At 47.2% G+C, this 25000-nt stretch overlaps 3 protein-coding genes and 1 pseudogene across 6 annotated transcripts in view; 3 read left to right on the forward strand and 1 right to left on the reverse strand.

Moving 5' to 3' along the window:
• Positions 1 to 12388, forward strand: part of camk2a (calcium/calmodulin-dependent protein kinase II alpha) — a 40678-nt gene extending 28290 nt beyond the window's left edge. Inside the window, exons 13-18 of one of the 2 annotated variants that reach the window (XM_085175042.1) lie at positions 125 to 165; positions 2575 to 2623; positions 2860 to 2935; positions 3952 to 4046; positions 4139 to 4367; positions 5908 to 12388. In XM_085175042.1, coding sequence (XP_085031168.1) covers positions 125 to 165; positions 2575 to 2623; positions 2860 to 2935; positions 3952 to 4046; positions 4139 to 4367; positions 5908 to 5911 — 494 coding nt within the window. In that variant the 3' untranslated portion in view covers positions 5912 to 12388. Of the gene's footprint in view, positions 1 to 124; positions 166 to 2574; positions 2624 to 2859; positions 2936 to 3951; positions 4047 to 4138; positions 4372 to 5907 lie in introns of those variants that run through there. The other variant, XM_085175043.1, reaches the window with a different exon arrangement.
• Positions 7219 to 15095, forward strand: LOC146510673 (uncharacterized; annotated as a pseudogene).
• Positions 15096 to 15225: 130 nt separating this feature from the next.
• Positions 15226 to 17935, forward strand: rps14 (ribosomal protein S14). Of its 2 annotated transcripts, none has more exons than XM_085175097.1 (5): positions 15226 to 15323; positions 16429 to 16583; positions 16665 to 16826; positions 17338 to 17414; positions 17823 to 17935. In XM_085175097.1, the coding sequence occupies exons 2-5, from the start codon at positions 16435 to 16437 to the stop codon at positions 17888 to 17890; spliced, it is 456 nt and encodes a 151-aa protein (XP_085031223.1). In that variant the 5' UTR covers positions 15226 to 15323; positions 16429 to 16434; the 3' UTR covers positions 17891 to 17935. The 2 variants fall into 2 exon arrangements, with proteins under 2 accessions (XP_085031223.1, XP_085031224.1); XM_085175098.1 differs by having other exon boundaries at positions 15261 to 15323; positions 16432 to 16583.
• Positions 17936 to 18717: 782 nt separating this feature from the next.
• The window catches only part of chm (CHM Rab escort protein), an 18199-nt gene continuing 11916 nt past the window's right edge, over positions 18718 to 25000 (reverse strand). Inside the window, exons 15-18 of one of the 2 annotated variants that reach the window (XM_085175027.1) lie at positions 24200 to 24298; positions 22812 to 22957; positions 22385 to 22612; positions 18718 to 22264 (exon numbers count right to left, since the gene is read on the reverse strand). In XM_085175027.1, coding sequence (XP_085031153.1) covers positions 22424 to 22612; positions 22812 to 22957; positions 24200 to 24298 — 434 coding nt within the window. In that variant the 3' untranslated portion in view covers positions 18718 to 22264; positions 22385 to 22423. Of the gene's footprint in view, positions 22613 to 22811; positions 22958 to 24199; positions 24299 to 25000 lie in introns of both variants that reach the window. The other variant, XM_085175026.1, reaches the window with a different exon arrangement.

The raw sequence follows: 25000 nt of genomic DNA on the forward strand, positions 1-25000 counted from the left end.
CGCCGGCTGAAGGGCACGTGGGCAGAGGTCCTGGGTACGATGCCGTCTCTCTTGTTTGCTGCTTTTGTTCCTTTCTTCCTGACTCTGCTGCTTCTCTCTCTCTTTGTTCTCATCCCTCGCTCAGGAGGAAAGAGCGGGAGCAACAAGAAGGCCGACGGAGTGAAGGTAACCTCATCATCATCATCATCATTATTTTTCAGTGTTATGATGTCTGACATAAGGTGAGCGTCACAGAGCTGAACTCCTACCTGCATGGATCAGTGTCGTGTTCTCTCAGTAATAAGATGATAAATGTGTCGTTTCCTCTGTACAAACACATCAGAGGTTGGAGCTGCGATGCATCACCTCACAGCTGTTCTGGTGAAAAGCCAGAAACTGCTGAAAAAATCAACATTTAAGTCATAAAATAAAAAAGAATTAAAAATCTGAAAAACTGGATGAATGAAATTTATGCAACAAGAAACATAGAAAAATTAAAATAGCATAAAACTGAAACAAAGTGTCAGTAAAGACATGGATGTAGGACTGACTGTATGCAGATGACACACAGTTATACACAGAAATAAGATCATATATTAGCAACTGTAGACCAGCTGCATGGTTTTAAAATAAATGAATCCACATGTTGACCTGTGTGCTGGTCATTCTGCCTGCAAACAAAGGTCAGTTGGTGTAATCAGGTACAATAAGAACATACACAGTGACGATGAACATCGTGTCTCTGTGGTTAAAATTATGTTTTTATATTTACGTATAAAAAGACAGTTTAATTTGTAGAGCTCCGTCAGTCATCACGACGCCTGCAGTGATGTTTGCTGTGTGCACACTCAGCGTTACACTACAGGCTCAAACACATCCGTCCATTCATCTATCCATCCGTCCATTCATCCATCCATCCGTCCATTCATCCATCCGTCCGTCCGTCAATCCATTCATCCATCCATCCATCCATTCATCTGTCCGTCTATCCGTCCATCCATCCATTCATCCGTCCATCCATCCGTCCATCCATCCATCCATTCATCCGTCCGTCTGTCCGTCCATCCATCCATCCGTCCATCCATCCGTCCATCCGTCCATCCATTCATCCATCCATTCATCCATCCATCCATCCATCCATCCATTCATCTGTCCGTCTGTCCGTCTATCCGTCCATCCATCCATTCATCCGTCCATCCATCCGTCCATCCATCCATCCATCCGTCCATCCATCCATTCATCCGTCCGTCCGTCTGTCCGTCCATCCATCCATCCATCCATCCGTCCATCCGTCCATCTGTCCATCCATTCATCCATCCATTCATCCATCCGTCCATCCATCCATTCATCCGTCCGACCGTCAATCCATTCATCCATCCATTCATCCATCCGTCCATCCATCCATTCATCCGTCCGACCGTCAATCCATTCATCCATCCATCCGTCCGTCCATTCATCCATCCATCCGTCAATCCATTCATCCATCCATCCATCCATTCATCCATCCATTCATCCATCCGTCTGTCCGTCCATCCATTCAACCATTCATCCGTTCGTCTGTCCATCCATCCATTCATCTGTCCGTCCATCCATCCGTCCATTCATCCATCCGTCCATTCATCCACCCGTCCGTCCGTCCATTCATCCATCCATTCATCCATCCATCCATTCATCCATCCGTCTGTCCGTCCATCCATTCATCCATTCATCTGTCCGTCTGTCCATCCATCCATTCATCTGTCCGTCCATCCTTCCATTCATCCACCCGTCCGTCCATCCATTCATCCACCCGTCCGTCCGTCCATCCGTCCATTCATCCATCCATCCGTCCGTCCGTCAATCCATTCATCCATCCATCCGTCCATTCATCCATCTGTCCATCCATTTATCCACCCGTCCGTCCGTCCATCCGTCCATTCATCCATCCATCCATTCATCCATCCATCCATTCATCCATCCATCCGTCCATCCATTCATCTATCCATCCATTCATCCGTCCGTCCGTCTGTCCGTCCGTCCATCCATCCATCCATCCATTCATCCGTCCATCCATTCATCCATCCATCCGTCCATTCATTCATTCATCCATCCATCCGTCCGTCTGTCCGTCCGTCCATCCATTCATCCATTCACCCATCCATTCATCCGTCTGTCCATCCATTCCTCCGTCCGTCTGTCCATCCATCCATTCATCCATCCATCCGTCCATCCATCCATCCATTCATCCGTCCGTCTGTCCGTCCGTCCATCCATTCATCCATCCATCTATCCATTCATCCATCCGTCCATCCGTCCATTCATCCATCCATCCATCCATCCATCCACTCATCCACTCATCCGTCCGTCTGTCCGTCCATCCATTCATCCATCCATCCATCCATCCATTCTTCCGTCCGTCCGTCCGTCCGTCCATCCATTCATCCATTCATCCGTCCGTCTGTCCGTCTGTCCATCCATTCATCCATCCATAAACGTCCCTGTAAACTGTAATAACTCTTCAAACACACCGGAAACAGACGGAAACAGCAAAGTGGAAACTATGGTGGGTGTGGTTAGATGTGACTCCGCCCACACTGACTCTTCTTCCTCCTGCAGGAATCCTCTGAGAGCACGAACACCACCATCGAGGACGAAGACACCCGAGGTGAGGACGCACAGACATACAGCGAGTGAGCCGGGACGCTGCTGAACCAGCACTAACCTGTGTGTGCGTGCGTGCGTGCGTGCGTGCGTGTGCGTGTGTGTCTGTGTGTGTGCGTGCGTGCGTGCGTGTGTCTCTGTGTGTGTGCGTGCGTGTGTGTGTGCGTGTGTTTGCGTGTGCGTGCGTGTTTGCGTGCGTATGTGCGTGCGTGCGTGCGTGCGTGCGTGCGTGTGTTTCAGGGAGGAAACAGGACATCATTAAAGTCACTGAGCAGCTCATCGAGGCCATCAGCAACGGAGACTTTGAGAGCTACACGTATGTAACTTGTAACTTGTTTGTTTGTTTGTTTTTGAATAAAACCATCAAAGCGTTGACAAATCCCTGACACGAGTGAGCCTCACAGAGGGCGGAGTCACCCTTTAACGTACCTTTGGGCAGGTGACTCAGTGCTTCTGATGGAAACATCTGGAACATCTGCTGACGCTGCCCTCGCTCCTCTCTGAGGCTGGTGCCAGCAGAAATAAATCAGTGATTGAAACTAGCCAATCAGACCTCCTGATCAGTGGGCGGTCTTTAAATGCTGAGAGCGAATTAGCATAGTCGTCTTCTGACCCATGCTCAGCTTTTCCTCAAATGTTACAAACACTTCAGTCACGCTCGCTCTCCTGCTCACAGAGCGCTTTGGGGACGTCGGCGTCACTGTAAACATCACAGCGATGTATTTAACTGTGGCCTGAATCTCCAAACTGGCCCAAACGATCCGGCCTGGCCGTGATGTTGAAGGCGCCCTGTTTAATGAACTGATACTTCCTGCTTTCTAATCTCAGACATCTTTGATGATTGGCTCACCAATAAAATCTGTTTTTCTGTGTGTTGATTGAACCGTTAAAGTTTTATAATCGCAACAACAGTCGCCTCAAGGTGCTTTATATTGTAAGGTAGACCCTACAGCAATACATACAGACAAAAACCAACAATCATATGAGCAAGCACTTTAGCGACGGAAAAACTCCCATCCTAAGAAAACAAAAGAAATCAAAGCAGGAAACACATTTATCCTAATATGTGTAACAAAGTGTCCTGCAGGTGTTTCAAAGTGACTCGCAGATATTTCATCTATGAGTGATCAATAAAGAATAAAAGCTAATGAAAGTTTGGGCTGCTGATCCGGGCTCGAAGGTTCACAGAGACGGGGGTCAGAGCTCCAACAGGATCGTGTTGTGCGTGTCTGTGTTGTGCGTGTGCGTGTTGTGCGTGTGGATGGTTTTTTTCACTTGCTCCCTGTTAAACGTGTCTCTGACTCGTCTCAGTAAACGATTCTCTCCCTGCAGTAAAATGTGCGACCCGGCTGTGACGGCGTTCGAGCCCGAGGCGTTGGGGAATCTGGTCGAAGGCCTGGACTTCCACCGCTTTTACTTTGAAAACTGTGAGCTGAAGCAGACTTCCTGTTACACCTTGCTTTTTAAAAAACTCTCAGAGGTCACCTGACCATGTTCACCTGTCCGTCTGTGTCTGCAGTGTGGTCCAAGAACAGCAAACCGGTGCACACCACCATCCTGAACCCCCACATCCACCTGGTGGGCGACGAGGCCGCCTGCATCGCATACGTCAGGGTGACGCAGTACATCGACTCCAACGGGACGCCTCGCACCGCCCAATCGGAGGAGACCAGGGTGTGGCACCGCCGCGACGGGAAGTGGCAGATCGTGCACTTCCACCGCTCAGGCTCCCCCTCCACACTGAGCAAGTAAGAGCAGGTCAAAGGGCAGCGGGGCGTTCGGGGCAGCTGGGAAAAACCAGCATGATAACGAGCTGCACGGAGAAAAAGTGTGAAGAGAGGCAGGATGCATCTGATCCTCAGCAGACATCAGTGAAGTCACGTGTTTATTCCTCAGCACCAGTTTTCTCCATTCTTAGTATATTTGCTCTTTTCACCAACGACACATTCACTGCAGGTGGTTGGTGCTGAATCACTGAATCATCCCTCATATGAAACGCTGTGAAGCTGTTTCTGCATCACGCCTTCACTCTGCTTCATGTCGATGATAAATGAATCTGGGTGGAGGTGGAGCTGCTTATTTTAGCCCCACTCGTGTTTGCAGACTGGAGCTGAGCCAGACTGTCGTTCCTGAGAGAAAACCCAGGAACCAACAAACCCGCCGCTGTTACTGATGCATCAGATCTCAGCAGCAGTCCCCTCGTACAGACTGTCCACTCGAGTGGAAAAAGTGCAGTCGAGGGTTCACACCAGGTGCTGATCCACAGTCAGTGTGCTGAGGACAGGAGGACCGCACAGAGGCTCAGCAGGTCTGCTGTGAAAGGAACAGCAAAATGACCCCAAACCACGACAAGCATCCACCACACACTGCTCAGGAAACTGAAAGGGACACAGCAGCCAGTCGGTTAAACCTCTGATTAGTTCAGGAGTAGAGAGACTGTTAATCAGTTTCAGCTGCTCTGACGTTCATGAAATCAACTAGCACAGGAAGTCCAACTCCTCCAGCAAATCAATACCTGCCAGTGTCAGAAGGTTTGTGTGTCTCCCAGCACCGTCTGCAGAGCATGGAGACTCCGGCCGTAGGAGGCCATCATCAGGGTCGGTATCAGAACAGAACGAGGATATCAGAGCTACACGATGACCTCCAGCAGGCCGCTGGTGTGACAAGTTTAGCTGCATGCCCCTGGTACACTTGACAGCCTGGCAGTGGCCTCACCCACTAGCTCGGCCGGGCGCACAGTCGCCCTCCACCACCTACGATGTACCCTGACCTCCAGCTGGCCACTGGTGTGAACGTCTCTGACCAAAGACTTCATGAGGATGGCCTGAAGGCCCGACATCCTCTATAGGCCCTGTGCTCACTGCCTGGGAGGCGGAGCCATAGAATAGCAGACTTGCAGGTCTGGTGTGAAAGGGTCTGGAGAAGCTGTGAAGATGCTGCCTGTAGAGCGTGACCAGGCTGGCGGGGGGTCAGTGATGGTCTGAGATCCATCATCTGATCAGGAGCCTGATGGCGTCAGAAACATGAACGAGAGGCTGCATCATCGCTCACTGTGATGTTCAGCGTGTTTTTACTGATTTACTCAGCTGATTACATCTGCTGCTGTCTTCAGATCAGCAGGTTCGACTGTAACTACAGCGTTACCTTTCAGGGTGGGGCTGCTGGTCTGTGTCTTTGTGTGTCTTTGCTGCGTGTCGTGGACTCGTCACTGTTCAGCAGGTTGAATCTTCTGTGTTTTCAGACATTGTTGATTCAGTCGCTCACAAACACGTTTGGTTTCGTCTCCAGCTAACTTCCAGAGTGAGTGGATCTTTGATGGGGCCACCGTCGCCGTGACAGCAGTTTGATTGACAGCAGGCCGGGCCTCTGACACCAACCATTCAGGATTTTGTTTGAGGAGTTTGGAGAGGAGACGACGGGGCCAGAAAGCTTCACTCCGACAAGTGAACTGCATTACCAACCAACCAATCAGCTTCCTCTTCTCAGCTTGTTTGGACTTTGCTTCAGCCACGCCCCCTTGTGATCAGCCAATCAGATTGTAATAATGTTTGGAAACCTTGTATCTCCAGTTTGTTCGAGTTCAGGAGGTTCAAACCTTCAGATGTTTAACAGGACCAACACCTGCACACCACAGCTCCCCCTGTGGACAGAACACGTCACTACTGTGTGTTAGCTTCACCCAGCATGTGGTTAGCCTAGTTTAGCACAAACACTGGAAGCAGGGGGAAACTGTTAGCATGGCTCCACCCAAACAGCCCAGTGTCGCCTCCATCTACATGACGTGTTGTAGCTGATCGAGTGTAGACGTAGAAAAAGTTTCCAGCTTTCATTTTTGCTCCTTGTTACGTTTCTCACGGATCTACTGACCCGTTGGCTGCACAGACTTAGCTTTTATAGTGTTCGCGTTCACACGTTGGTTACCTTTAGATATTAAACAGGAAGTACGAGCCTCGCCTTTAGACGTTTGGGAGATACAAGCTTTCCTGAAACTACAGATATTTACATAAAGGAACAAAAACATATATAGATGTAATGTGATATAATACTATAATCAAGAGCTGCTTTGGTCGCTACAGATTATTTAGAAAAATGAACTCGTGACTGAGACTCGAGCTGAGCCACACTGACAACAGCAAACAGACCAATTATATAATATAAACCTGGAAAATCAGGATTATCTGCAAATACAGTAAAAAATATATTAATAAAAACACTTTTTTCTTCCCGTACATCAGAAATAAAACTCTTCTTCATAGTTATTAATTTTAAAAAGCATCTCATTGCCCCTTTTTTGTTTTGTTTTTACAACTTTAAGCCTTTGTTTACCTTATTTGCCTCGTACGCTTTTATACATATATACTAATGGCACAGCTCTTAAACTAGCATGTTAGCCCAGTTATTCAGCTAAACCCTCGGGCGACCCAGAGCTCACACATGGATCGTTTTAAACTGGTTAGCGGCTAAAGCAGCTCGTGGCCTTCACGATGACGTCGTCTAACAGAGAAACTTTATTTAAACTGTGCACGCTGCACAGGAACACTCATCTGCTTCCATCGGGCTTGGAGAGCTCTAGAAGCTTCCTCTGACCTGGGATCTTCCATGAACAGCCACTCCTCTGCTCAGATCAGCCCCACCCCTCCCCCACAGCCACAGCCACCGCCACCACCCTCCCCCACAGCCGCCGCCACCACATATCCTAATGAGGAAGGCCTTAACGAGGCGTGTATCTACCTGCCTGCTCTCCGCTCAGAGCATCATTAGCAGCACAAACTTTACTGTTCACACTGAGTTTACAAGATTCAAATTTAGGAGCTGCCCCTTACCTGTGAGGGAACAAGGAAGTAGGGAAGGAAGAAAGGAGTCAAGGGACTAAAAACAAAAACAAAAGAAACCAAGAAAGGAATAAGGAACACACACACAAGCCTGTCCAGCTATCTTAGTGAGGACCTTCATTGACATAATGGTTTCCCTACCCTGTTACCCTAACCATTAAACATGAAGGCCTAACCCTGAACTTAACCGTAACCTAACTGTAACCCTGACACTAAAACCACATTTTTCAAAAAGTCAAACTTGAGTGACCGTTGGTCCTCACAAAGATAGCTAGACAGGAACAGACACACACACACACAGACACACACACAGACACACAGACACACACAGACACACACACACACACAGATACACACAGATACACACAGACACACAAACACACACACAAACACACACACACACAGACTCAGACACACAAACACACACACAGACACACAGACACACACAGACACACAAACACACAGACTCAGACACACACACAAACACACACACACACACAAACACACACACACACAGACTCAGACACACAAACACACACACAGACACACACACAGACAAACACACACAAACACACACACACACAGACTCAGACACACAAACACACACACAGACACACACACAGACAAACACACACAGACACACAAACACACAGACTCAGACACACAAACACACACACAGACTCTGACACACAAACACACACACAGACACACACACAGACAAACACACACAAACACAGACACACACACAGACACACACACACAGACACACACACACAGACACACAAACACACACACAGACACACAGACTCACACACAGACAGACACACACACACAGACACACACACACAGACACACAAACACACACACACACACACACACAGACACACAGACACACACACAGACACAGACACACACACAGACACACACACACTCACACACACAGACACACAGACTCACACACAGACATACACACACACACACACACACACACACAAACAAACTCCTCTTTGATGTTTTTTACACATTTAAAACTCCTCGATGCTCAGACAGCCAATCAGAATCATCATCAGTCGCCAGTGTTGACAGGAATGTACGGAGTCCCAGAAGTGCCAAACATCACTGCCCATCATAGTGACACAAATATACTGAGTTGTTACTGTAACAACAGTTACTGAGCTGTAGATTTCAGACGCCCAATACAGTTACTGGCAGCGCTGGGAGTATTTTAAGCAATAATAAATGTACATAAACACAAACATGCAGACGTTTGATTTGATTCAGTTAACGAACACGACGCCGATCTGTGGAACCTGTAGTGACTGTACATCAGCACTGATGTGTCGCTAAGCCTCAGCCAATCACAAACCAGTACAACAGAGAAAAAGTGACTCAGGCTGATGTGAAACGTCCATATATACTGCCTATAGAGTACTGCAGTACTTTAATACTAGATGAGTAAACATAAACCATTGTGAGGGTTGGATGTGAACGTGAGCTGCCGTTTCACATGGTGCTTTTTGACTCTTCTGGGCCTCCGTACTGCAGGAACTCAGACTGCCCCCTGTTGGTCTGTTGGTGGCGTGGTCGCGGTGTGAAACCTCATATCTCCGTGTGGTTCTTTTCTTCCTGTCGTTGTTTTTTAGAAGCCTTAATTATGGACTAACTTAATAACTTAAACTTTACCTGCATCTTGGATCGTGGCTTTAGTTATCGACCTGCCGGCTCAGAGTCGCTGAGTCGGCGCCATTTTTGGTGGATTTTCTTTGCGGTGGTGTAAAATGATTGGATGTTTGGCTGGATTCTGCAGGGAGGGCTTGTGTTTCTTCCTCTTCAGTGTTTCTGTACAGATTTGTGATTTTCTGCATGCTGGAACTGACTTTGTGTTTTGTGTTTCGGCTTCAGCCTCCGTGGCGTTTTGACGTTCGCTGCTGTCGGCCCGCGGTCCTGCCCTCCGGTGACTTGACTCGGACTCGTTAGCTTTGTTAGCATTCCTCACCCGGAGCAATGGTGTCTGCTAGCTGCGAGCTAACAAAATGCCGGCGGTGCCACCTTTGATATTCTGCAATTTTTGAGCCGTTGTGTTTGTCTCAGAGGCTTTAAGCAGCTTTTTACCGTCGGGAGAATGTAGAACTTTGTACAATCAGATTCTTATTATGACGATGACATGATTATGATTATTATTCTCGATATACTGCATTTGTATATTTACAAGCTTTTTAATGTTCGGATCAGACTTGCAGTGCTAGCGTTGTGCGAGTCCGCCTGTAGCGGACACATTGTGCACTATTAGCTTTATTATTTTGTTGAGTGTTGAGTTCCTCAGCTGCTGCTGAATGTGTTTGCCACAGCACTGCTGCCCTTTAATTTATTGACATCTCTGTGCCATTCGGCATCCCGCCTCAGAAACGCTCGGAGCTGAGGAGGCTGAATACTGAGTCAAAGGTCGGGGTGTCGGGGGATGGGCGGGGCCACGTTGAGGGCGGAGCATTACACCTCTTGTCATACTGTGTCCCATTCGCTGCTAGAAACAGCTGGGAAATGACCGGACCGTCAACGTGTTCAAAAATCTGAGATCATATTTGTAAAGAGGCGGAGCTACAACTGCACAGGTGTGCTGTGATGCTAACAGTGTGCACATGTATCCGCAGGTCAAAGGTGGCCTTTAACTCCAACCAGCTGAATGAAAACACACAAAGCGCAGAAAGCGTTGTGAAACGTGTTTAAGCTGCTCTGACCTTTGATTTTATTCAGATTTCAGTTTTGGGGACAAAAACCTTTCCCTGTCCTTCAGCCTCCTCACCAGACTGAGCGTGACCACCGTCGGGACTCTGAATGGCACCTCCGGCGTGAATGGCTGTTTTCTACAATAGTCTGTGTTTCCTAAAAGCAGCACCTCCACTTTGACCTTTGACGACACTTGAAAGTATTTATTAGTGGTGAAAAACTGGTGGACGCACAAACGTCCCCACAAATATCTGAGATGTCATTTTTTTAGAACTCTTTTGGTGTTTATGCTTGAAACTGAAAAATTCATCTTAGAGTAGATTTCACGTGTTAGTATAGGAACACTGCTATGATGTTTCGCCTGTGTTTCTACTGGATGCTCAGTGGGCGTGGCCTCTCCATGTTTATCTGAACGATCCAATCCAAAGCAGGGACTTCCTGCTTCTTCAGCTGAACGTCTTCAGGTCGGATGCTAAAGATGCTCACAGGTCAGAGGTTCCTGTTTCGAAGCCTCACCTGAGAGAACAGGAAGGAGGAGGTCGCTTCAGACACCTGGGAGACTGTTAGCCACGCTTAGCTCCTCTAGCCACAAGCTAATGGGGTTTTAATCAGCTAGCATGTTAGCTTGTGGCTTACAGGTAATGGTAACAGTAAAGCTAATGATGCTAACAGACCGCATTTCCCATGAAACATCGGAATAATCAGTCTAACGACTCAGAGAAGGACAGGTTTGAGCCGGGGCAGTTTTATAGACCAATGATGAAGCTTGATGACAGCCCGCCCACAACGCGTGCTGAGGCACCCCGAAACAAACCAACCACGAGCGCTAACAGCCCTCTCTGCTGCTGAAGGCTGATTTGAGTTTATAAAGGTCTTTTTTTTACATATTGTTTCCAGTAAACGTCAAAGAGCGCATTAAATATCTCTCTGGGCTTTCTGTCTTCATGCTGGTCTGACTCTGGTCCAGGGAAATAAACCATCACACAGGAACTGAAGCAGCACATCACAGTTTATTATCATTTAAAGCTTTTTTGCGCCACAGACGCGCTTTGTTATGTTAGGCTATTGTTATGCCTGACAATATTTTCACGGACCGGCCTTTAAGGTGTCACGGATAAACACAAAAAAATAAAACTAGTACCGGAAAAAAAGATTTATTCATAACACACGTGAAAAGACCCAGGAAAACCGAGTTAACGATCAAAACGATAACAAAATAACGCTGAAAACCGATAAAAACCCTGAAAACCAAACATTTCGCACCTGAGCCTCAACTCTCGCGGCCCGGTACCAAACGACTCACGGACCGGTCCGAGGCCCGGGGGTTGGGGACCGCTGATTTAAAGAAGTGATGGTACGGCCACAGAAGAAAAGCCTGGTGAGTTTCAGGCCTCAGTCCCACAGTCAGAGACCACCTGGGAAAATGAGCATCATTGATTGGCCGGCAGGTCACCAAACAGCAGTGAAACCTGAAAAAGTGCGACTGAGAAACTAAGGCTGTTCGCCTTCAAAGTAAAAGCTGTGCTTTACTGCCACTAACAAAATATTTCAAAAGAAGCAACTTTTATTTTGAAGGTGAATTGGATCCATTTCCTGTCTGTTTCACAGCCTGCAGCTTACAGGAGCTCCACGGCATTGTATTTAACCGGGAACTCCCGCCAACCTGCAGCTACCCCTCGGCAACCGGCCGGACAATACTTATTGTTCCTTAGCAACCTGTGGTTGCCGGGGTTACAGACTGCTCTGTGAATCCAGAGAGGAACCAATCAGCTGACTCCTCCTCGTCGTCTTAAAACACTTCTTGCGTGCCAGCCGCGCTCTCGGGTCCTTATTTGACGTTTGATTAGCTTCAGTTTGATTTTATGATCAAAAACATTTTAGTTGAACTTCAGTTTCAAACCAAACTGCAGATGTTTTGCATAATTAAATCAATTATAAATGATATTGATAAACAAGTCTCTGTATCTGAGTGTTCTCGGCCCATCACTGTGTGCTGGTGAAGGTTCAGTCTGAAGCTCCTCCTCCTCCATCGCCCACCATGTTGGCGCTCCGTCACATCCTGTCAGCTCGCTCTATGATGGATATTGTTCTGTACTGTAGTAACTGGACTATGCTGCATGCTCGTGTGTAACTGTGTGAGGGCGAGAGTGTGTTTGGACTTTTCTTCTGCATCGTGTTCAAAGTGTTTCTGTAAATAAACTGAGGTGGTCAAACGCTGCGCTCTGATTGGTCTGTTCTCACTTTCAGCATCCACAACAACAACAAAACATTTTTATTCAGAAATCTTCAAACAAACATTTTCTTCTTTTTATTGTTCTATTGTCCCATAAATAAAACAAAAACAGGAAATCCTCCCGCGCGCCTCAGAGGTTTCACTGTGATTTTACTGATTTTAGTGTAAAACTCTGTGATTCGTGTTTTATTGGATTTGTCCAGTTTCATTTGGTCCCCTGTAAAGTTGAGTCTTGGAGATGTTTCATTCTAATATCAATAATATTGTGTGAATAAATGATGAGAAGCTTCAGCTGGGAGCAGGTTTATCTCACGAGGACGAGGAGAGACCCGCCCGGGTCCGACGCCGCCCCGCCGCCCTTTGCTGCATGTCGCTCTTCACTGAGACTAAAGTCCAATAAAGCCACAACATAAATCTGGTGCTTCTAGTTTATGAACTGAGTGTGGACGGGTCTACATTAAGGGAGTAAACATGATGTTTATGATGATCACTCAGGTGTTCATCACAGCTCAGAGTCTCAGATTAACCAATGAGCAGGTTTTAATAACTGATCAATGAAAACTGAACAGGAGGGAGGAGGAGCTTATGTCTCCGAGATGAAGACCAGCAGCAGAGAAGAAGAAGCAGGAAGGAGGATTTCTCATTGTTGGCAGAACTGTACTTAAAAAAACAATTGATTTGATTGGTCTATAGTTGCTGTAGTGGGCGGGGCAGTGCTTCACATCCAGCTTAGTGAAAAGGCCTGAGCGGTGGTGTGGCAGACAAATCTGTCCTGAACATGATTTAAAAAGTAACAAATATTAAATATTATATTAAAAAAACTGCTCGACACCAAAGCAGTGAGCTGCACCAGCACAGGCAGCAGTGGAAGTCGCGCCTGGCTGATCATGGTTTGAGACTCAACATCAAGAAGCCCGAGTACGTGGAAGCTGCCCCCAAACTGATGGCACCATTAACATCGACGGGGAAGACCTGAAGAAGGCTGACCAATTCAAGTACTTGTGATCGATGATCAGTGGCGACGGGGATATCCTTCAGGACGTGCGAGCAAGGGTCAATGCCGCATGGATGAAGTGGCGTCAAGTGACGGGTGGGCTATGCGACCGTCGAATGCCAGACCATCTCAAGGCGAAGATTTACGAGACTGTAGTCCGCCCAGTTGCCCTGTATGGATCGGAGTGTTGGCCGGCCACCGCCACACACGAACGGGCCCTGCACACGATGGAAATGCGAATGCTCAGGTGGTGTCTAGGCCTCACGCATTGGGACCAAGTCATGAATGAAGACGTCAGAAAGCGGCTCGGCATCGCACCAATCACAGAAAAATGTGCGAGGCACGGCTACGGTGGTGCGGTCACGTATTACGCTCCGACGACAGCTCAGTGGCAAAAACAGCAATGAGGCTTGAGCCCGGTGGTCAGCGACCCCGTGGCGGGCCGACGAAACGGTGGATGGAATAAAGGAAGACATGAAGATCCTCAACGCCGCCCCAGAACACGCCCTCGATCGTGCCAAATGGAGACGGATTTGTAGCAAAGCGGACCACACGGGACAAACGCTAGGAAGAAGAAAAAGGTGGCAGACAAATCTGTCCTGAACATGATTTAAAAAGTAACAAATATTAATCATTTAAAAACACCAAATACTTTGATAGTTTCCAGCATATATTTTCTTTGTTTAGCTAACTGAAAAACATTTCCATGGGCGGCTCAGTCGACCTGTAATGATTTTGTAAACTGAGCCGCCTTCAGAAATGAACTTTCCTTTAATCAAACAACCATTAATAAACTTGGACATGTGCAGGTCCAGAGTTTGTGGCGCTTTAGCCTTGGTGTAGTGGGCACTGGGATTAATGTGCACACACACACACACACACACACACACACAGGTGGTCAGTCAGTGGCTTCCAGTCTATGAAAACCTGCTCTGCACTCGGGGCCTTGAGGGCATATGTTCCCATGTATGGAACTGTGTCTGGTCTCCTCAACCAACCTGCTTGGAGTGTTTGGCTGACTGTGTGTGGAGGTCTGTGCGGGTGAGAAAGGTGAAACTACTTCCTGCCTCACAGCCTTCACTGCAGAAGGCATTTTCAACAGTGAGGATGTTACTGTTCAGGTCTCAGAGAATGGCTGCATTGATGGGGTCAGCTGTTTGTTCAGTCATTACCTAAGGATGATGCCAGACCCCACATGGGCACAGGAGCCACATGTACAAACTGGACTTTATCAAGTTGATGAGGAGAAAAAGTGTCCACACACCACTCATGCTCCTCAGCCTGCAGACGAGGCCCTGAGCTGAAGCCTGAAACACCACTGGGACAAAGATGGGAGGACAGTGGATCAGACTGGTGGCACAAAAGTTACCAACGTCTGAGTTTTTCTCAGTTTTCTGCCCGGCACGGAGAAAGGCCTTAAAAAAAACTTAAAAAAACACATCATCCCAGCCAAACAACTGAGAGACCCCTGACACCACCAGCACCACCAAGCAGACCTCAGACACCACCAGCCATGCCCAGCAGACCCCAGAATCCCTCAGCCCCATTCATCACCCTGCAGTATCTGATGTGCATAATTATAATTTATTAAATTAAGTCAACATTTAGATATTGAAAACAATCCATATTAACACCAAAAAACAGTTCAGTCAGCTGTGAAACTCAAGGTGAATAGATACTGAAACTAAATTAAACATAAATAATAATATAATATAATATAATATAATATAATATAATATAATATAATATAATATAATATAATATAATATAATATAATATAATATAATATAATATAACAATAAAACGTCCACGTGGCGGCAGCAGCTAGGCCTCGGTTTCCCGCCGGAAATCGTCATCTTATCGCGCCGGAAGCGGAACTTCTTTCCTTTCTTGTTTCTGCTCAGTAAAGAGACGCACACAGGTGAGTCCGCTCCCGGTTTATATCCTCTATAATCTGTGCTGCAGGTGACCATCCGCCGCTCTGCCTGGTCGGTGCTGACCCTGCGTCTCTTCCCGCGTCTGTTGGCGTCTGTATCGTTTCTCTGGCTGAAGGTTAATGGAGGATTTTTCATGTTTTGTGCTCTGTGGGAGTTTGTGTCCAGCCGCCATCTTAGCTCCACGCGAAGCCTCCTCAAAGGGAAACAAATACGACGTTAGAGCCAGGTGTGTGTCGCAAAGGTGTGCTAAAGAAGCGCGTGAAGTTTTAGGTGAAACAGCAGGTAGAAAAACGCTCCATGAGGTCCTGCCGGCTGCTCGGAGTTAACACAAGCTAACAGGCTAACATTAGCTATGTTAGCCTCGGCGCTGCTACTGACGTTTCAAACTTTATTTAAAATGTCAGTGGTCGCAGCAAACACGCGCGTCCGAGTCTGCAGGCAGAGTCAGAACCTCCTCAACCTGGACCGGGATGGACCAGGTCAGTGACACCACGTGACCGCGCGGTGGGTCCGTTATCGGACAGAGGGCGCGTTCCAGTTGAAAACAAACGGAGCCGGGCTGTCCAGGGTCAAAGTTCAGAGCTAAAGTTTAGACTGGACCGGGTCAGGGTTGGTTGTTAGGGTCTGATCAGGGATCAACAGTGTGATCAGAAGCTCTGACTGAGGTTACTGTAGAGTTCAGGTTCAGAGCTGGTGTGATTGATTATTTATTGATCGAGATAATTGGCTGGTGTTTGGTTGTCGTATTAGGTGAGTTTTCAGAGTTGGAGGATGCCGTCTGTGATTAGCCATTTCTGTGTGCGGTGGGTTTTATTTTGGAGGTGTCCCGACTTTAATGTTGACCTGAGAGTTTTCAGGGTGTTAAGGTAAAACTCGTATAAAGAGGTCAGACCTGAACAGGAAGTGGGTTTGGGGTGTAATGGGGGCATGGGGAAACGCTGCTGGAAGGGAAGGTCTCACCGTGTTCGGCTGCTGCGGCGGTCTGGTCTCGATGTCTGTATAAAGAATAGCTGGCTGTGATTGGTGGTTCTCCGTGGGCGTGCTCGCTGTGACCTCCTCATGCTCACATGTCTGACTCCTCTTCCTCAGCAGAAGATGGCTCCTCGTAAAGGGAAGGAGAAGAAGGAGGAGCAGGTGATCAGCCTGGGTCCTCAGGTGGCCGAGGGCGAGAACGTCTTCGGCGTCTGCCACATCTTCGCCTCCTTCAACGACACCTTCGTCCACGTCACTGACCTCTCCGGAAAGTATGTCCCCTCCGACCGTCTGCTCGCCAAAATAAAAGCTGCTCTCTAATTGGTGCTAATGGTGTGTGTGTGTGTTTGCAGGGAAACGATCTGCCGTGTGACCGGTGGGATGAAGGTGAAGGCCGACAGAGACGAGTCTTCTCCGTACGCTGCCATGTTGGCGGCTCAGGACGTCGCTCAGCGCTGCAAAGAGCTCGGCATCACGGCGCTGCACATCAAGTTGAGGGCCACTGGGGGCAACAGGTAACCTGCACTCACCTGATTCTGTGGGCAGTGGGCTGACACTTTATTAGGTACACCTCAAACACTGAACAGATCAATAAAATTTCAAGTTACCAGGTTTAACCCAGTCAGGTGATCAGGGGTTAAATCGGTGGTACTCTGCTGTATCTAATAAAGTGACAGGGGCGGAGTCAGTGAAGCAGAGTGTGAGTGGGTTTTATTAAATCTGCCATTTCTGTGCAGGAAGCCTCTTCATTTGGTCCAAATCTGAACCAAACTCCATTCAAAAAACTGTTGATTTTACTGGAACAGTGCAGCTCAGGTGAAGTCCTCAGCAGGCTCTGTTCAAAGCTCTAAGAATAGACAGAAGTCGAGTATTTACTGTTACCTTAGTAAGTCTGACTGGTTTTACTGGAGATAGACCAGCAGCCTCTGACTGCATCGCTGCAGGTCCGGGTTCACCCAGGCCTTTCAAACCCAGGTGTGTGTGTGTTACCTGTCCAGGTGATGACCTGCTCTGTTTTCCTTTCAGGACAAAGACTCCTGGTCCTGGAGCCCAGTCTGCTCTCAGAGCTCTGGCTCGATCCGGCATGAAGATCGGGCGCATCGGTGAGTTTGTGTTTATTCATATTAAAGTTTTTGACTAAAAAACACGCTCAGTGAGCAGGTAGACGAGGCAGTTCACGTGTCACTTCCTGTGATACAGTCACCTGACTGCGGTCGGGTTTAAGGTTGTGTGTGAGTGTGTGTGTGTTAGTTAGTCTGTTGTGTCATTTTCAACACCTCTATCGAGCTGTCGGTGAACACCTGCTGCTCTCAGGTCAGCAGGTTTGTTTTCTCAGTGAGGGTTAGAAGCTTCGGCGGATTTGAATTAACTTTATTCGTACATCTGATTGACACAGTTTGAATCTGAGCTTTATTGACAGCCTGAACAGTGACGTGTCCTCGGCTCTATATTCGTGTGACAGTGTTGACGAGCGTCTGATCATGTGATCGTTTCTTCCTCGTGTGTTTCAGAGGACGTCACGCCGATCCCGTCAGACTCGACCAGGAGGAAGGGCGGTCGCCGCGGTCGCCGTCTGTAAACTGTAAACAGCGACATTTTCACCACAATAAAAGATTAAAGTCAACTTCTGTCTCCGTGTCTCATCAATGACCTGATCGCCGATCCATCAGTTTGAACTTCCTCACATGGTTATATGAACTTTAATGAGCAGTGGGCGGAGCTTTGAGAAACCTTCATGTTTACAGTCAAACATTCAAATCTGATTCAAACAGTGCAAATGGGATCAGTCCACGCTAGACTGTTGGTGGTGGGAGTACTCGAGTACTGCAGTAGTTTAGAGTACTGTGGTACTTCCTGCTGTGCTGCAGGACATGAAGCTCTTTGATTATTGGATCAGGTATTGATTGATTGATGGAGGTGGGGACAAAATGACAGGAACACCTGAAGCTTTCATAAAACGCATGTTTGGAAAGACATATTTTATTTGTCTGGAAAACGCCAACGCTGATCTGTGAGGTCATTCTCAGGGCGGGGCTTCAGAGCAAGCTCAGACTGGTCACACAGGACTCTCCTCCTCCTCTGATTGGCTGAGCCTGCTGTCAGTCTTTAGTCTCTGACCACGCCTCCAAACTCCTGCATCTAAATATTTAATATATATATACAAAGTTGACCCAGACAACAAAGTAAAGCTAGTTTTCAGCTACGAGCCCGACACGAACCCACCGTATTAGCCAGAGGTCCTTTACTACGGTTCGGAGCTGCTGACCTGCTTTTCTTTTCCAGGTGTTCTTATTATTGTGTCCAGCCCTGTGGGTGTGGCTGTGACGCACAGCATGATGGGAAACATTCAGTTTCTTATGGAGGGTTTGAGTCTGTCGGCCTTCGTTCAGTTTGTTTTTCTGTCGAGTTAAAATGATGACATCATGCTGACAAAGCTTTTCCTTTTTTACAAAACTGAAACAATCATTTCAAATTGATTCTCTCTGAGTGAAGCTTCAGACTGAATCATATTTAATATTTTATTTGTCTGGAAAACGCCAACGCTGACCTGTGAGGTCATTCTCAGGGCGGGGCTTCAGAGCAAGCTCAGACTGGTCACACAGGACTCTCCTCCTCCTCTGATTGGCTGAGCCTGCTGTCAGTCTTTAGTCTCTGACCACGCCTCCAAACTCCTGCAGACAGATTCATCAATGAATGAATTTAAATTAAATTTTTCTGTGTAATGCTTTAGTCTGACCAGCTGAGGGCGACATTTACCATCAGCTGCTCCAACCTGAAGGGTCGACCCCTCGGTCACCACACCTGTGTGTGAGGAGCATTTAATGTTTTACAGCTGTTTAAAGACATTTGTGTTGATGGTGTCTGTCGTCTCTCAGTTACTGTCATGTGACTCATCCTGACCTGCAGAGGATTTTACTGCAGAATTTACAGACCTTTACAAAAGATTTGAATATCATGAAAAAGTACATTTATGTCCATAATTCCATTCAGTGTTGGGGAGTAATGGACTACATGTACCACCGTTACGTATTTAAAATACAAAATATGAGTAACTGGATTACACGGCGGTCTTTTCCTGTTTCATAAGACTATGAAGGGTTAGGGTGTCCACGCCGGGGGAAACCCAAACAAACACGCATTAAGAGGCCTTCATGTCTGTGTCTCAATCTCGTGGCCCGTATCACCTCTGCTTGCGGCATAATGATGTGAAGAAATGTTTAAAAAGTTATTCACAAAAATGATTTAATATGAAAGCAACAGGCAGAGTGTTACAGGCATCGCCCTAAAGCATGCAGCCTGATGGGCAGCGTGCTCCGTGCTGCAGGGAGGATGGACCCGTGATGTGTCTGCGAGCGAGGGGGGAGGAAAAGAGCCGAAAAGTAAGAGATGTCACCGAGCAGAAACGGGAGATGGAAGCATCTAAATATTTAATATATATATACAAAGTTGACCCAGACAACAAAGTAAAGCTAGTTTTCAGCTACGAGCCCGACACGAACCCACCGTATTAGCCAGAGGTCCTTTACTACGGTTCGGAGCTGCTGACCTGTTTTATATACACGAGGAATAGTTTCTACTCGAGATCACTGCAGAAAGTGCAGCTTTACCTAATGTCCACCTGCTGTTACTCATTTATATTCAGATTTAAACATTTAGTTGGTGTTGGTGTGGAGAGTAACCTTCAGTAACAGTAATAAATCACACAGCAATAGTTCATTCATGTAGCTGTAAACAGCATGATAATATAATAAGTAATAACTCTCTGTGAGAGGAGCAGAGATGAACAAGAGCAGGTGAGACACACCTGTTAGTCACATGGTTGTTTGCCAAAACCCATCAGAACATGTATCCAGTACCGAGTGTAACTTTTTAGAGACCACTTGTTACTTTACATACTTTGTTACATTCTATATTTATTAAGTTTTGCAGCTTGTTTGCACAACGAGGCTGAATAATTATATAAACGTTTCTGAATCTAAACAGTGGACTTTGGTAGAATTAAAAAATAAGTGTAGTGCAGGTCTGTGATGATTTTTAGTGCTGCTATCATCTAGTTCTGGTTCTGTGTTGGTTAAATCCTCAGTCGTCCTGATTTTGAACTGTTGTCCTGTTTTAATCCCGGATCAGTTCTGGGTCTGGTTGAATTGAGGTTTAGTCCTCGTGTCCTGATACAGCCCGACTTTGTTCTGCCTCGCTGCTTAATTAAAAACTAGTTTAAGGTGTCCTGCAGATGTGATATATATTATTTCCTATATGAAGTCACTGTTTTTTGAACAAAACTCGAAGCAGAGCCCATTAATCTTTCAGTCATTTCTACCCTCACTTCATTTCCTTTCACTGCTCAGCTCTCACACAGTGGCTCAGCTACGCTCCAATCCCTCCATACTGTGGCCAATCGCATGCGAGGATAACAGAGAAGGTGACGTGACAGTCAAGTGGAGCGTGCGTCTGTCCTCTCAGTGAGACAGTAGACGGCGGTGAGGAGGCTGTGCATCGCAAAAACACATAAATATGCCGACACCCGTAAACGAAGCAGCATCTGGCTGCAGTTTAAAGACCTTTTTGTCTCGACTTGGTCCTGGTTTAGACCAGGGCTCGGCAACCTGCGGCTCTTTAGTCCTTATACTGCGGCTCCGCGTGGTTTGGGAAAATAAATGAGAAGTATTTAGCTGAAGTGTATTTTATTTATATTAGTTCTTTTTTTAACTTGTAGTTCTCAATTGTTAGATTATTGTGATTTTGAAATATAAAAATAAAATGATATCTTATTATTTTTTCATCGCTCAAAATAAGCGTCACACTCGTGGAAGCCGGTGTACTCGCCGAAACGCCGCATTTATCGAGACTTTTGACCCCAGGTAGGCCAGTTATGGACCTTCTGATCCACATTATGTCAGCAGCTCCACCGTGAACTATGTTAAAACAAACACGCTCACGCCTCACAGACGACAGCTCACAGTCCTGTAAAGATGAACTGACTTCGTACAGCCTGATCTGCAGACGCTGTGCGCAGAGGTTCAGGAGCAGAAGTCTTATTGTAAACATATCACGGCAGACCCGACGATGTTTGCATGAACGCGCTTTTCACACACAGTTGCTGTACGCACACAGCCGGCTGTAGCTTTTCAACAGCAGAGAGAGCGCAGACGTAAAGGTGGCGAGGCGAGATTGTGGGTGTGGCTCAGGTGCGTCCGCCTCCTCTGCAGCGGCGCCGCAGACCACGCCCCCCACACACATTAACCAGGTAAAATACATATTTAGGCAGATTTTTGCAAATATCTATTTTTCATTTTTTAGCAGCGTCAAGCTTTTTCCAATTATTTTTAAAAGTCAGGCTCCAAAAGCCCAAAGACGATACAACAGTTTTTGTTTGCTGGATCATTTTAGTTCAGCTTTTGTTTTCTTTAAGAGTTCAAAATGTGTTCATTACATAAATAAAATGTAATTTTCTCTGTAGCACTTCATGGAGTTCATAATCGACACGCTTTAGACTTCCATCAAGTTTTAATAACACTAAAATTTTTCCTTAGGCTGGTCACACTTCCTGTATGTCTAAAGTTTCAAAATAAAATGTCTCAGAGCTGTTAAACATGGGAACATTTACTCTGTGTTGATTGGTCATCCAGGAAACAGTCCTTCAGACCAACGTCCAATCAGAAGCTGCAGCTCACCTGGTTGAGTTTATGATCGTGTTCATAATGACAGGTCAACACGAGGCGCCATCATGTGGTACAAACGTTTTATTCGGGGACGCCGGCTGACTTCACAGAGGAGCTTATTAACATGAGCAGAAACATCTGGAAGGCTTCACAGAGGCCTGTTTACAAACAAACAGCTGTTACAGTAAACAACAACAGCTGAGTCTGATCACAGCTGCCAGGTAAACTTCCTGTTTCAGGTCTGTGTGGGGGCGTGGCTTCGCTGCTTGAGTGAAGCCTTTGGCAGAGACGTCCTGTGTGACAGCCAATCAGAGCCAGAGGCGTGTCTTCATGTTGAGGCTTTAATGAGTTTTTAAATAAAACAGAAAAACAGCAGAAATCATAGAAAAATAAAAAAGGCAACTTTTACCCACAATGCACTGCAGGAGGTCTTTACACTTTATATCTACAGGTTACTCCTCAGGCTGAAGGCTCGTCTCCTCCTCCTGCTGTTTCTCCTCCCCCCCTGCTGCTGTTAACCCCTCCTCCTCTTCTGTGGAGGTGGGGGAGGTGTTCTCCCCGTCATAGATGATGTCCTCGGGGTTCGGAGCAGGAGGACAGAACTCCTCCTCGGGGAGAATCTTCAGGAAAATCGACTCAGACTGAAAACAAAGAATCACATAAACATTACAGGAAGTGCCTGCAGTTCCTCTAACGCTCCAGCGGGGGCAGCACCGAGTCAACCGCACAGACTCCCATGTGTTTGCCCCTCCCCCGACACACAGCTGCGTGAACAAAGAGAAACTTTTATTCATCAAACACGACCTGAAGGAGGACCACGGCCTGAAAGGTACATCTCACCTGTTTGATGGCGTGTTCGTGTCCCAGAGCGCCATCTGGGCCGGAGCACACGTACACGTTAGACGGGAGGTCGTGACCTTGAGGCTCCACCCCGGAACCGTCGGCCATGTTGAAGTACAGACACCAAAGGACAGCTGGACGGTTTTCTGCGGACGTTAGATTAAAAAGTTCGGATCATAGAAGAAAAAACGCCGCCACAGCACGTTTCACTAACGTGTTCGAGCAGAAGAACGCACGTCGGGATGTTTGCAAAGGAAATGAAATGTTATAATGTAAACCAGGGGTGTCGAACTCCAGGCCTCGAGGGCCGGTGTCCTGCAGGTTTTAGATCGCACCCTGGGTCAGCACACCTGAATCACATGATTAGTTCATTACCAGCCTCTGGAGAACTTCAGGACATGTTGAGGAGTCATTCAGCCTTTAAATCAGCTGTAATGGATCATGGACACATCTAAAACCTGCAGGACACCCCTCGAGGCCTGGAGTTGCCCACCCCTGGTGTAGACAGTACATCAGCAACTCTAATTTAACGTGTTCATGCCTCTAACAGACGTCCAGTGTCAGAGACGCGTGATGAGACTTTACAATAAATCAAAACTTAATCGAATAAAAGATGTAAATGAAGCAGGAAGTTTAACAGGAACATGACGGAGGCGCTTCCCTCCACCTCCCTCATCAGCTGTGATGAATCTCTCTGTACCTGCATCCATCCATCCTCACTGCTACTGTGTTCTGCTTATAATTAAAACCACAGAAGAAGAAGGTGATGAATGAATTAAAGAGAAGAACAAGAAGAAGAGGAGGAGGTCAGGGAGGAGACAAAGTTATCAGGACACAAAGACTCGCTGAGCGTTCACGTCTGTGCAGTATCAGGTCACATGACTGCAGTGATAAAAGGGTTAACGGTCGCTCTGCAGCGACCAGGAGAATTCAGCTTTTACTCAAAATATGTCTGAAAATGTGACGTCAATCTGGACCAAACTCCATTCAAAAATCGGCGAATTTTACCCAAACAGCAGAAAACAGCAGTTACAAACACCACAAACACTACAAACACCACAAACACTACACACATGCTGTTTGGGGTTTTTAGAAGTTCAGATTTTCAAAGTATAACTTTTCTGTCCTCGTGGTATTTATTCAGATTTTCTGTGACGTTCAAAGATCTGAAACTGTATTAAAATAAATAGTTAAGTGTTTTTATTGTAACCAGAGTTACAGTAAAGTCTGACTGGTTTTACTGGGAACCAACCAGCAGCCTCTGAGTGCAGCAGGTCTGGGTTCACCCAGGCTGTGTGTGTGTGTGTGTGCGTGTGTGTGCGTGTGTGTGTGTGTGTGTGTCTGTGTCTGTGTGTGTGTGTGTCTGTGTGTGTGTGCGTGTGTGTTACCTTGGTCTTGACACTCTGCCGTGCAGAACATCCTGGTTACCACTGGCGACAGGTCTTCGTAGGCGGAGCCAACCGACCGACAGGTGAGGTGGACCAGATCTAAACAGACAGAAAAAACATGGGTTAAAGTCTTCTGAGTCACGTGACCCCCACTGAAACTCAAAGTACTGAAGTACTCGAGTAAAAGCTCCTTTTAGCAAGGATACAACAAAGACAGACATCATCAGAGAGACCGTGAAACACTGAAGGACAGAAACCTGACACCTGGGGACAGGTGTGACCCTCAGGTGTGACCCTCAGGTGTGACCCTCAGGTGTGTGTCTGTCATGTGTGACCCTCAGGTGTGTGTCTGTCATGTGTGACCCTCAGGTGTGTGTCTGTCATGTGTGACCCTCAGGTGTGTGACCCTCAGGTGTGTGACCCTCAGGTGTGACCCTCAGGTGTGTGTCTGTCATGTGTGTGACCCTCAGGTGTGACCCTCAGGTGTGTGTCTGTCATGTGTGACCCTCAGGTGTGTGACCCTCAGGTGTGTGTCTGTCAGGTGTGACCCTCAGGTGTGACCCTCAGGTGTGTGCCCCACAGGTGTGTGACCCTCAGGTGTGACCCTCAGGTGTGTGTCTGTCAGGTGTGACCCTCAGGTGTGTGTCTGTCAGGTGTGACCCTCAGGTGTGACCCTCAGGTGTGTGCCCCACAGGTGTGTGACCCTCAGGTGTGTGTCTGTCAGGTGTGACCCTCAGGTGTGACCCTCAGGTGTGTGCCCCACAGGTGTGTGACCCTCAGGTGTGTGTCTGTCAGGTGTGA

The sequence above is a fragment of the Neolamprologus multifasciatus genome, chromosome 10 (genome assembly GCF_963576455.1).
Source record: "Neolamprologus multifasciatus chromosome 10, fNeoMul1.2, whole genome shotgun sequence".
Classification (NCBI taxonomy): Eukaryota; Metazoa; Chordata; class Actinopteri; order Cichliformes; family Cichlidae; genus Neolamprologus; species Neolamprologus multifasciatus.